Source organism: Meles meles, chromosome 9 (genome assembly GCF_922984935.1).
Source record: "Meles meles chromosome 9, mMelMel3.1 paternal haplotype, whole genome shotgun sequence".
In the NCBI taxonomy this organism is placed as follows: domain Eukaryota; kingdom Metazoa; phylum Chordata; class Mammalia; order Carnivora; family Mustelidae; genus Meles; species Meles meles.
Window position 1 is genome coordinate 66,685,972 of NC_060074.1, and position 13,964 is coordinate 66,699,935.

General features: G+C 35.0%; 1 protein-coding gene across 6 annotated transcripts in view; it reads right to left on the reverse strand.

Annotated features, from left to right (window-relative positions):
- FASTKD1 (FAST kinase domains 1) overlaps positions 1–13,964 on the reverse strand; it is a 47,951-nt gene that overhangs the window by 19,433 nt on the left and 14,554 nt on the right. For all 6 annotated transcript variants that reach the window (XM_046019599.1, XM_046019602.1, XM_046019600.1 and 3 more), the window contains exons 4-7: positions 10,704–10,829; positions 7,733–8,131; positions 5,450–5,560; positions 4,439–4,570 (exon numbers count right to left, since the gene is read on the reverse strand). In XM_046019599.1, coding sequence (XP_045875555.1) covers positions 4,439–4,570; positions 5,450–5,560; positions 7,733–8,131; positions 10,704–10,829 — 768 coding nt within the window. The remainder of the gene's footprint in view (positions 1–4,438; positions 4,571–5,449; positions 5,561–7,732; positions 8,132–10,703; positions 10,830–13,964) is intronic.

Consider the following 13,964-nt stretch of genomic DNA (forward strand, 5'->3'; position numbering starts at 1 on the left):
GTCCAAAGTGTATCTCTTGTAGACAGCATATGGACAGGTCCTGTTGTTTTATCCAGTCTGAAACCCTGTACCATTCATTTTATGGGAGCATTTACGCTGTTCACATTGAGAGTGATTATTGAAAGATAAGTTTTTATTGACATCATGTTGCCTGTGAAGTCCTTGTTTCTACAGATCGTCTCTGCAAATTTCTGTTCTATGTCACTCTTGGGTTCTTTCTTCTTTTATAGAACACTCCCCCCCTTAATATTTCTTGTAGTGCGGGCTTGGTGGTCACATAATTTTTTAAACCTTGCTGGTCTTGGAAGCTCTTTATCTCTCCATCCATTCTGAATGTCAGACTTGCTGGATAAAGTATTCTCAGCTGCATGTTCTTCTCATTTAGTGCCCTCAATATACATCTTACCAGCCTTTTCTGGCTTCCCAGGTTTCTGTGGATAGGTCTGACGTTATTCAGATGGTCCTTCCTCTGTATGAGAGGAATCTCTTCCCCTTGGCTGCCCTTAAGACATCCTCTCCAAATTTATGACTCGTGAATTTCACAATTATGTGCCTGGAGGTCTTTCTACACTCATTGATCTTGCAGGGAGTGTCCTCTCTGCCTCTAGGACACAAACACATGTTCCAGTCCCCAGATTAGGGAAATTTTCATCCAGTATTTGTTCAATTATATCTTCTAGTCTTCTCTCTCCACCCCTCATGGAGCCCAATAATTCTGACATTGGAACGTTTCATGGTGTCATTTATTTCCCTAATTCTGTTTTCATGGCTTTCAAGCTGTTTGTTCCAGGCCTTCTCCTGATCCTTCTTTTCTATCAGTTTGTCTTCTAGATCACTAATTTGATCTTCTGCCTCACTTACCCTGGCTGTTAGAGTATTTAGATTAGATTGGATCTCATTGACAGCATTTTTAAGTTCTGCCAGCTTAGCTCTCACTTCCGCCCTTACAGATTCTATGTTGCCACTAATAATCTTCTCCAACCTAGCCATTGCCTGGATGACTGTTACCCTGACTTCCATTTCCAACATGTTGTTTTATGTTCATATCCAGTAGTTCTGTGGCAGAGGTCAGAGTCTCTGAGTTTTCCCTCTGTTGGGTATTCTTCCTCCTAGTCATTTTGGTGAGAGGTGGTTGAGGGGATGTATAGCTGAATATACCAATCACGATCCAGTCAAGGTGCACCTGGCACACAAGGGCCGTTTTGCTTGCTCAGAGGTCATGCCATTACCACCATACATTACACATCCAAGACCCTGTGGCAGCTGAGCGCCCTGATCTTCAGGCACAACCCAGACGAGGACGGCCAGTACAGAATGTTCAGCATAAGATGTTTAGACTTGGAGCTGCTCCATCACATGAGTAGGGTACAAGATAACAGCTGCAGCCACAGGTGGATGGGTCAGGACAGCCAGGCAGTCAACAGCAGTGCCTTCCAAGTTGGGGTTTGCTCATTCCTCAGTATAGGGTGCTGTTCAGATTTGCCAAACACAGTTTTAGTTCTGATATGTAAAGAGCTTGGAAATCGCCACCACACAATATAGATGTCTTGCTGCAAAGGCTGGCAAGCTTAGCAGAAGGCATGACACCCAGGGCAAATGATATGTTAGAGATCCAAAAATAGCTGTTTGTGAATTTCAGAGAAGATCTTTGAACTATTATGACTGCCGCAATGAGTTACTAAAACATGTTCATAAAGAGGGACCAAAATGGTAAGCATCTCAAACTCTGAAGAAAATGGGCGAATTTAATCCGATGCTCTCTTGCAAACCATGGGTCTCTTGAGCATCTTTAGAGTACATTAAAATGTAGCTTATGATTTTCTTTGTTCAAATTATTGATGACCACAGCTGCCTGGTGTCTGCTGGGGGAGACAGTGCAGAGCTGTGAAGACACACCCACAAAGGCAGCAAGCAGTGGTGGAAGGCCCAGGCTCCATGCATAAGTGCTCCAAAGTGATTTTTATATAGTATTTGGTCCACTGCCTGGCACAAAGGAGGTAGGCAATTAGTACTAAATGAATATTTTATCCTTATAACCACAAAAAATAGATACACCCTTTTATATATATATTTAAAAAGGGACCCAGAAGCTTTATCTGTTTGCAGAATTGACCTACAGGGTAGAACTCTCAATATGTACCAATCTTGTAGTATCTGTCTAAAAATACACCCCCAAAAGATACAATCTCTCCAACCTCCACTTGATGTTTTTCCTGGAAACACTTCCTCACATTCCAAAACTTACATGTGCATGCGTGTTTATTTATAATACCACCACATACCCACCAGCATGACTAAAAATAGAAAATAAAAATATGGCAAGTGTTGGCAGGGATGTGGAGCAATAGGAATGCTCAGCTCACATTCTGCTGGTGGGAACATAAACTGGCACAGCCACTCTAGGAAACCATTTACCAGATCTACTGAGGATGAACATATGTATAACCTATGAACCCACAATTACACTCCCTGGCAAATATCTACAGAAATGCATACATATATTTACTAAAAGATATGTATGAGAATATTCATAATAGCCAAAAACTGGAAATAAATAAAATATTCATCAATAGTAAAATGGATTTATAGTAAAATATTGCTGTTATAGCCTTACAACGAAAACACAATATAGCAAAAACATGGGTAAATCTCATAAACATAATTATTGAGCAAAAGAAGCAAGACACACCAGACACACAAACTAATCCACACAGTTGGAACTAGGGGTAGTAGCTAACCTGGGGGATGAGAGAAGCAGAGTAATGAGGAGGAGAAAGGTGTACTGTATACAGATTACATTTCAATATGGTTTAAAAAAAAAGGCCACATTATTCTAGTATATGAATTCCCTGTGTTCCCTGAATGGTTTCAGGAGCTATTTATAGGAACAGTTATGTGAATAGTTTAATTAGACTGTGTTCCCCCTAAAGTCTACTTGATACTGCCTGCACTGAAATAGGAGAAAGTGAGTACCTATGATTTCCATACAACATCCCCCAACAACTTTTTGATATTTTAAACCCCAGAGACGTATAAGGGCCCTCACTAACTCAGAATTTCTAGATTTTAACATTATCATATTGCTTCAAGTCATTTTACAAAGGAAATAAAACATCACGGGTAAATTAGAATTTCCCTTGACACACCCACTTCTGTTCTTATTTTTCTGTTAGCATACCTATACGCAAACAGTACTGTGAAATTTCAAATTTTTAAATAACATTGTGTAGACCAAAGAAACTACGTCACTGGGCCAGTCTGATACTTAATATAGAACATAAAATTCTTCATTCAGAGGCTATGTGAAAGTCTATGCTAAATATGAAAAGGGTAAAGAAACAGTAATCCTGCATATAATCACCTTGCTAAGAAGAAAGTTATTTCTTCAAGAGAAGGGTGAACTTTCTACTAACATATCTAATAAGCTAAATTTTCACCTCATAAAGTGCCATTTCTTATTCTTCAATTCAAATCCCTCTTAACCTTAATGGCATATCATTTTATTATAATAAAAATCATTATCAACTCTATGCCAATCTTTTGATTATGACATAGGGTCCCATGCCTTGTCTTCCAGGAATCAAAATAAGAAATCAAACTAGTATAGAAAAACAGAGAAGAAAAAGTTAATCTAATTAATTAATTAATCTAATTTTAGTTTCATTCAAGTCATTATATTTTTCATGGAAAACTCTATTTTGAGTCCATTTCCATAAACATCCTTGGAAAACTGAGTAACTTCCCTGTTAAAATATGAATGTTACAGTCATGGAGAAATAGAAAATGTTAAATTATAAACATAAAAATACTTTTTCAGTAATATTACTCTTAAATATCTTTTTTTTTAAAGATTTTATTTATTTATTGACAGAGAGAGATCACAAGTAGGCAGAGAGGCAGGCAGAGAGAGAGAGAGAGGGAAGCAGGCTCGTCGCTGAGCAGAGAGCCTGACGCGGGACTCGATCCCAGGACCCCGAGATCACGACCTGAGCCGAAAGCAGCGGCTTAACCCACTGAGCCACCCAGGCACCCCTTACTCTTAAATATCTTATTTTTAAAATTACAAACCAAAAGATTTAATATGCTTTAAAACAATTAACATGCCTTAAAACAGGCAAGTAAGCAGACTGAAGGCCCCTAAATATGAGTGTTCCCAAATGGAGTTTTGCCTTGTTGGGCAGCTCCAGTCTTCATAGTTACTGTATTCCTGCAGGAAAGGAAAATGCCTTGGTTTTTTTAATGTTATTCATCACCGGGAAATTCATCGCCCTACTGGCTTCAACTGGCAGAACGTGTACGGGGAGAGAAAAATGTGTTAACATTTTAAGTAATATGCCACTTACTTCTGCCTCCAAAAGTTCCAACAACTCTCCACAGAATTAAACAGAACAAATATTGAGTCTAGATTATAAAATAAACACTTTGATTTTAACCTTACCCATGCAGTAATTCTCTGAGTTTCACAAAAAACTCTTTACTTTGAAAATGTAGAAAAATCAATGCTTGAGTTATCTTCAATAACTCTACTGGTTTATAGTTATCCAAATGTTTATACAGGATGGAAGCAACTCTATAAAGAATGAAAAAACATATATTACAATCAATTCATTCATTTAGGTCTTAAATATTTACTGAAGAGTTCTTTCATGCCAGACATGCTCTGTGCTGGAGAAACAGCAATGAATGAAATAAGGTTTTCTGCTCTTGAAGATCAGTCTCAAAATGGTGACAGAAATGTAAACAATTAAAATACAATGATACAAGAGCTACCAATAAAGTGTGAATGAAATAATATTTAATTATTAATAGCAAGAGAGAAGAAAAGCATAAAGTTTCGCTTTCTAAATTAAAAAAAAAATTCAGAAGAGCCATCAAATTCCACACTTTCCCTGCAAAGAAATCTTTACCAAGAGTTATTAACAATTATCAAAACTGATTTTCTTCCTTAATTCACTCACTCTCTAATGGAATGGATTAAAAGCAATGAGAAATGCTAAGAGGGAGTATGCTGGAAGAAATGGGGCAGAATGAATACCTTAAAAAGGATCATATAATAGATAATAAAACATTAAGTATATATAATCTTTACTATGTATTTTTCTTCTTAAATTTCTTTTTAAAAAAGACAATATATGGCAGTATGATTTCAAGGAAACTGTGGTGTGAACCAATTCAAGTTCACATAGATGCTCTCCACTTCCCTAGATTATGATGCTGTGCTTGAAAATAACAGCAGCAGCAAATGAAATGAAAAATGTTATAAACAATTTAAAAACCTTCATTTTAAAAAATGAACTATATAGATAATAAACAATGCTCTAAGTGTTAATTCCTTATTTCTTCAAAACCAACAGCTAGATTATAGAAAAAAACATAATGCATCCCCAAGAAAAATAGTTACTTATGGATGACAACCAAAGGTAACACCATGAATTTCAGGAAAGACTACTTTTTAATCAGATGTGAATTTCTGCTTTCCATCTCTTCCATTGCTCCCATCACTGCTAGGGCCTGCTGGCTGGTTAGCTCCTCTGACATCAATAATAGAGTTGATTTAAGTCTACAAGTAAAGAAAAATATTTTTATGTTGAAAAACTGATGGCTAGCTTATAAAAAGTTCTTTTTTAAAATAAGTTCTTAAGTAGGGTGCCTGGGTGGCTCAGTAGGTTAAGCGGCTGCCTTCGGCTCAGGTCATAATCCCAGGGTCCTGGGATAAAAAAGCCTCATGTGGTGCTCCCTGCTCAGCAGGGAGCCTTCATCTCCCTTTCCCTCTGCCTCTGCCATTCCCCTTGCTCATTCTATCTCTAATAAATAAAATCTTGAAAAAAATAAAATAAGTTATTAGGTAATGAATAGAAAAGAAGTACAAACAAAAACTGAATTCAATATGCAGTATCAATTTTCTCCCCACATAATAGGGGATGATATAAATGATCGAATAAAGAAAAACATCATTTTTATCAAAGGAATTAAGGCTTCAGTACGCTCTAATCTTAAACTGTCTCTTAAAAAAAAATAGATAAAAGGTTTTTAACCTGATACTCAAATAAGGTCATAATGATTATAAAATACAATTCAGTGAAATTATTCAGTACTACAGAGCTAAAGAACTAGAAACCAACATTCTAACAATATCCCAATTATCTTAAATTGAGTAAGATCTAATCAGGAAGTCAATATATCTGCATATTAACAGAAATTTAATATACTAAATACTTGCTGTGACACTATAAAATGAAAATTTAAAAAGACAATCCATTTTTAAACCACCCAAAGTAGTGCATACACTAATACAAGTACCTATATTTAATTATATCTTTTAGAATAATTTCTTTTTTAATATTTTATTTATTTGAGAGGGAGAGAGAGCACACAACCATGGGGAGCAGCAGAGGAAGGAGAAGCAGGCTCCCACTGAGCAGGGAGGCCAGTGCAGGTGGGGCTCCACACCAGGACTCCAGGATCACAATGTGAGTCACAGGCAGACGCTTAAACAACTACCACCCAGGTGCCCCTATAGAATAATTTAGAAAGCAAGCCCAAAACATGGATCTGAAGGTAATAGGATAAATTAATTCTCTGTTCATACTGGATAGCTCTACATCATCCTTTTCAACAACCTTATCAAACATTTCAAACCCAGCTTCTACTCAAAGCTTTTCCCAGTCATTTATGTCCACACTTTTCTCTCATTTTCCTATCTACTATTTCTATCACTAATTTGAGTACCTATTTGTAACGGTATTGCAATATCATGGTATTTACACATTTTAATTATATATACATTTCTATCCTCCTGGTTGGAATATAAATTCCTTGAAGGTAGGGAGCCAGTTAAATTCAACTTTTGTACTGCTTTAGCATATGAGATTCCAAGAGTACTTGGTGGCAATAAATAAGTAAATAAATAAATTCAATAAAACCTCTTTAAGTGGTCATCTTGTTCCCATCTTGACACAATCTCTTAAAATGTATCCTTAAATATCTTCATATAATTCAAAGGACCCTTAAAAATAAAACTCTCCGTGAATCTTTTGGTAAGAGAGTAATGATGTAGATAACCTCTATTATTCAATGTTTGAAACCCCTGCTTAACTGAATCTACCAATCATACTTATCTCTTTGCTCATACTTAGGAATCATACATTAATTTAATGTTTGCCCATCTTTATATCCCAAACAATTCTATCTACATCAATATCTGGTAAAACTGGGAATTTTTAAAAGATAGGGAAAAGATGAAATTCACTCCAACTTGATAAGGGAACATTTACCAAGGTGCTTAAGCAATCAATGCCTTTGATGACGAATATGAAGACAACAAAGAACAGAATGATCCATTGTTATGACTATTATAATTCTGAATATTCTACACCCCATACTAGAGGTGGGAGAGTCTTATATCTGTGTGTAGTGTCAGTCATCTGGCCCAGGAAGGGAGAATAAAAACACTTACATGGCATTCTCTATAGAGAATATCCATCTCTCTTATCCTTTCTTATGTTGGCAACCACCATGGAGTTATTGGTCCTTTCTCAGAATTTAATAGTAAATTGAGTTTGAGATGTAAATTAAAACAATCAGAAGGGATCAAAGAGCAGACATAAGAGATTATTCTCCCTTCCAGAGCTGCATGGGATAATATGTGTGCCTTCCAGAACTTCAAGGTCTAAGCTTGCAAGGTTCCATTCAATTACAACAAGAAAAGTAAAGCAATTTTAGCTGAACTTACTGTTTCTTTTCTTCAGGTCCTGCAATGGGTCCCAGTGCTACAAACAGTTTTACAAATTCATCAGGGTGATCACACAGAGGAATCATTTCAATTAGCCTCTTTTTAGCCATTTTAATAAATTCAAAACTATGAAACTGTAGAGAGTGATATAGACTAAGTATTTTACTAATGGAATCCAAATCAAGGTCGTTCATATTGCTTAAAAACACTTCATTACACCTTTCTAATAGTGGGTAATAACCATATCTAATATTTCGAAGAAATATTACTGTTCTTCTTGCAACGTTGACCTGAGAAGAGTCTATGGTATCAAAAAGATGTTCTGTTTTGTTCACTAATTGTTCCTGAAAACGCTGGGATATTAAAGAAGATATGCTGACCATCAATACAGACAAGGACCTAAAAAGGAAAAAAGATGCAAAGATTTTCACCTTATTTAAGAATAAAGAACAATCCTAAGACTAAATGATTCAATGGAAAAGAACTAGTTAAAATATTATGGGTTTTAGACAAACCATAAAGGACTCTTAATCTCACAAAACAAACTGGGGGTTGCTGGGGGGAGGTGGGGTTGGGAGAGGGGGAGGGGGTTAGGGACGTTGGGGAGGGTATATGCTATGGTGAGTGCTGTGAAGTGTGTAAACCTGGTGATTCACAGACCTGTACCCCTGGGGATAAAAATACATTATATGTTTATAAAAAAAAAAAAGAAGAAAGAAAGAAAAGAAAGGATGAATACCCAACTTTTGCTGCAACATGGACGGGACTGGAAGTGATTATGCTGAGTGAAATAAGTCAAGCAGAGAGAGTCAAGTATCATATGGTCTCACTTATTTGTGGAGCATCACAAATGACATGGAGGACATTGGGAGATGGAGAGGAGAAGGAAGTTGAGGGAAATTGGAAGAGGAGGCAAACCATAAGAGACTATGGACTCTGAAAAACAACCTGAGGGTTTTGAAGGGGCGGGGGTGGGAGGTTGGGGGAACCAGGTGGTGGGTAATAGGGAGGGCACGTATTGCATGGAGCACTGGGTGTTGTGCAAAAACAATGAATACTGTTACCCTGAAAAAAAAATTAATTAATTAATTAATTTAAAAAATATTATGGGTTTTATACCACAGAATTTTGCCTTTAAATATTCTTATGGGGCCTCCTAGATGTAGATTTTTTTAAATTGCAATAATATCTTTTGTTAAGTGTGCCTAATATCTCATTCTATAGTATAGCCTTGAAGGAAATTATTTTAGTGAAATTCACTCAGAAATCACTTTGGACCAATAGCCCATGAATGCAACGTTAAAAGTCTCAATTTTTGTTTTTGGCAATAGACTTCACTTTGTTTTTGGCAATAGACTTCACTTTGTTTTCTCTTTGTATCTATAACTTACTAATAAAAACCTTGGCAAAATATTTCTCACTAATAAATGATTTCATATTTTTTAATGTCTTATGCTAGGCAGATAGTAATATATGACAGTAAGTACTGAACATAACATAGCATTTAATATTTCTTCACTAAAAAATACTTTTAGGGAACATAAATCACTCTTCCAGGCATTGAGGGAGACATCAAAATTACAAAGGTGAGATCCCTGATTTCAAAACACAGATCTTACATAATACAAAAATCAGAAAACCACAAATACAAGAATGTACACATAATGGGTAAGAAATGCAAAATGGAAAAGGTATATAACAAATGTTCAGGGATGATAATTATAAAACATCTACAGAAAAAAATGTAAACTATCTCAACCCTTAGGACAAGGGGACTGTTTGCATTTATTTTTGTTTCCAAATTTCTTCAACCTTTCCAATAAAACAAATATATTTTTAAAACCCAGCTGTATAATACTTTGACTTATTGACTCAAATGTTTCATGTTCATTAATTAATTAATTAAGCAACATTAATTGGTAACTTAATATTGCTATTTTATTTAACCATAAAGCCTCCGAAATGATTTTTTTAATTTTATGTATATTTGTAATTGCAGTTTAGAGTAGGGAAATATCCAAAGATTTTATTAGATTCTCAAAGGGGTCTACAAGAATTTTTTAAAGTTAAAAAAATTTACACTGATTTTTATTTTCTCTTTTACAAGCTACATTGCTATATGTTTGTAAAAATATATATATAACATAAAATTTACCATTTTAAACATTTTAAGTATACAGTTCAGTGGTATTAAGTATATTCACATTGTTCTACAATCATTACTACTATCCACCTGCCGAACTTTCCCATCTTCTCAAACTAAAACTCCTTACCCATTTAAACAGTAACTCTCAATTCTTCACCCCTGCCAGCCCCTAGCAATAACCATTCTACTTTCTGCTTTTATGAATGTGACTACTCTGGGAGCTTATTTAAGTGGAGTCATACAATATTTGTCCTTTTGTGTTTGGCTTAGCATAATGTCACCCATGTTGTAGCATGCATCAGAATTTCCTTCCTTTTTAAGACTGGATAATATCCCATTGTAGCTATATATCACATTTTGATTATTCATTCCTCTATCAATGAACATTTAGGTTATTTCCACCTTTTGACTATTACAACTAAAGCTGCTATGAACACTGATGTACGCTGCAGACTAAACTGTCCCCTCACAAAACTCCATATATTAAAGTCCTAGCCTTCGATGTGACTATATTTGGAGACAGGGTCTTTAGGAAGGTAATTATAAGTTAAATGAGGTCATGGGGGGGCGGCAAACTTGTCAGCTTTTACAGTAAAGTAAAATCTCAAATATTTCACAGATTTCAACAATATCATGTTCTGTTTTAATACTTTATCTCTAATTCCCACAGCAACATTGCAAAGGAGATTCCAAAGTAGTTCTATTTTATAGATAAGGATACTAAAGTTTCAAGAGATTAAAGTCACATAGGTGGTAAGTGGTAAATCTAAGTGTATATGTATCCAAAGCCCAGATCTATCATATATTTACCTTAAATACATTTACCTTAAGTCCTCTGTGGTTTCCAGGTTCTTACGTACAATATCGGCTATTTTTCCCATTAGTGGACTGAAATATAAATGTTGACTTGCTAGGCAAGAGGAAAATTTTGACAGCACATTAATATCAAACCTATGAAAGGAAATATACAAAGGATATCATTACTATTTACTTTCACTTAAAACACAATATACAATTATAAAATAAAAAGCCATCAGAAGTATTAATATACTAATACATTACTAATACAAAAGGAATATTTTTTAAATGTTGATTTTTTTACTACTATAAAAGTAACCCATGCTAATAATTAAAAAGTCAGATACTATTGGAAGATTTTTTAAAGGGAAAAATCACTTGAAACTATTTGAATCATTAATCTATTCATTTTTCTGAGGTGACAGATCAATTTCAACATAAGATTCTACATTAACAAAACAACCACTACTATAACAAGACTGTGAATTTTTCTATAGGAAAAATGATCCCATTTCTTCATCAAGAAAATGGCAAGACAAAGGAGAAGGAAGGAGAATTGTTACAGATTAAAAAAAAAAAAGAAAAAAAGAACTCAGAATTTACTAAAACAGGCACAAAGAAGTCCACAGCAGCACAATATGTGAATAGCAAAAAACTCGAAACAATCTAAATATCTATCAAAAATACACTGGATAAATTGTACTTATTCATAAAATGCCACACAACAATAAAAAAGAACAAACAACTGAATCATTCAAATCACAGAGGCATCTTTAAAACAAATACATGTTAATTCAAATACATGCTAATTACCCTTGCTAGAGTCCATCATGTAGTGTGGTTTTTTTTTAAGATTTTATTTATGTATTTGACAGACAGAGATCACAAGTAGGCAGAGAGGCAGGCAGAGAGAGAGAGAGAGAGGAGGAAGCAGGCTCCCTGTCGAGCAGAGAGCCTGATGCGGGTCTCGATCCCAGGATCCTAGGATCGTGCCCCGAGCCGAAGGCAGGGGCTTTAACCCACTGAGCCACCCAGGCGCCCCCATCATGTAGTGTTAACCCGTAATGTGTCCTATTTGAATCATTACAAATTATGTTTACATAACATTTATAAACATTTTAACAAAATCATTGGTTAATAGCTAACGTAGTAACAAAAAATTAACATAATAGGCCACAGAGACCAAAAAAACCATGAGTTAATGTTATTTTATGATACTACTAAAAATTCTACATAGGAAATACAATCAGAGTTTTAAAATTTTTTAAATAATATCAATATGAAAAAATGAAAGTATCACTAAAAATAAAAAATATCATATAGAATAAAATCTTCTAAGCTATTTTGAAATGAAAAATTAAAAAGAAATGCCTGGTTGACTGGGAAGTAAAACTGTAATTTGAAATTGAACTGTTTAACAGAAAAACAATAACAAAAAGCATCTATTTTACAACCGATTTGTTCATGCAGCATAATACACAAACAATGCTGCTTTAAGGAAAAATTTTTAAAGTTTGAGCTATTGTCAACAAGGACCAAATTTAACCCAAAAATCCAGTTTGGATTGCTCACAAAAGAAATAAGGTATCTCTCCTTACTGCTCACAAAAGAAATAAGATATTTCTCCTTACTCTCAAAAAAAGTTAGTTACAGATAAAGAGAATGCAAAAATGGTGAAAAGAAGACAGATGGGTTTAGGTCATGAGACTCAGTGTTGAGCCTGCTCCTCTCTGTCTACAGGCAAATATCCTGTTGTTTCTTCTGCACCTTAGTCAATCCTTTCCTTTCTGCCCTAGGTTTCTACTTGATTTAGGAGAGCTGTTCTTTTTGTTCGTTTTCTTTTTTCACTTTTTAATCCACATTTCCTATTTTGGCCATCCAAAATCCCTTGTGGTAACCATCTGTTCTCCATACCTAACAGTCTGTTTCTTGGTTTATCTCTCCTCTCTTTCTTTTCCCTTTGCTCATTTGTTTTGTTCCTTAAATTCCACATATGAGTGAGATTATATGTTATTTGTCTTTCTCTTATTTCACTTAGCATTATACTCCCTAGCTCCATCCATGTTGTTGCAAATGGTGATTTCATTCTTTTAAAAAACTGAATAATATTCTATTGTATAAATGTACTATATCTTCTTCAGTCATTCATCTATTGCACAACTTCCATAGTGTGACTATTGTAAATAAAGGGGCTATAAACATTGGAGTGTATGTATCCCTTTGAATTGGTGTTCTTATATATTTTTTTAATTTTTTATTTATTTCTTATTTTTTATAAACATATAATGTATTTTTATCCCCAGGGGTACAGGTCTGTGAATCGACAGGTTTACAGACTTCACAGCACTCACCATAGCACACACCCTCCCCAATGTCCATAACCCCACTCCCCCTCTCCCAACCCCCATTCCCTCCAGCAACCCTCAGTTTGTTTTGTGAGATTAAGAGTCACTTATGGTTTGTCTCCCTCCCAATCCCATCTTCTTTCATTTATTGGTGTTCTTATATTTTGGGGGTAAATACCCAGTAGTGCCAATACTGGCTCATAGGGTAGCTCTATTTTTAACTTTTTGAGGAACCTCCATACTGTTTTTCACAATAACTGCACCAGTTTACATTCCCACCAACAGTGCAAGAGGGCTCCTCATTCTCTAAATCCTCGACAACACCTGTTTCTTGTGTTGTTGATTTTAGCCATTCTGACAAGTGTGAGGAATCATCTCATTGTAGTTTTGATTTGCATTTCCACAATGATGAGTGATGCTGAGCATCTTTCCATGTGTCTGTTAGCCATCTGGATGTCTTCTTTGAAGAAATGTCTGTTCGTGTCTGCCCATTTTTAATTAGGTTATTTGTTTTTAGTGTGTTCAGTTGTATCAGTTCTTTATATATTTTGGATACTAACCCTTTATCGTATATGTCATTTGCAAATATCTTCTCCCACTCAGAAGCTGCCTTTTAGTTTTGGTGATTATTTCCTTTACTATGCAAAAGGTTTTTATTTTGATATAGTCCCAATCATTTATTTTTGCTTTTATTTTCCCTGACTCAGGACATGTATCTAGAAAAATGTTGGTATGACCAATGTCAGAGAAATCACTGGCTATGCTCTCTTTAAGAATTTATATGGTTTCAGGTTTCACATTTAGGTCTTTAATCCAGTTTGAGTTAATTTTGGTGTATGGTGAAAAAAAAAAGGTGGTATAATTTCATCCTTTTATATATGGATGTCCAGCTTTCAAAACACCATTTGTTGGACAGACTGTCTTTTGCCCATTTGATGTTGAT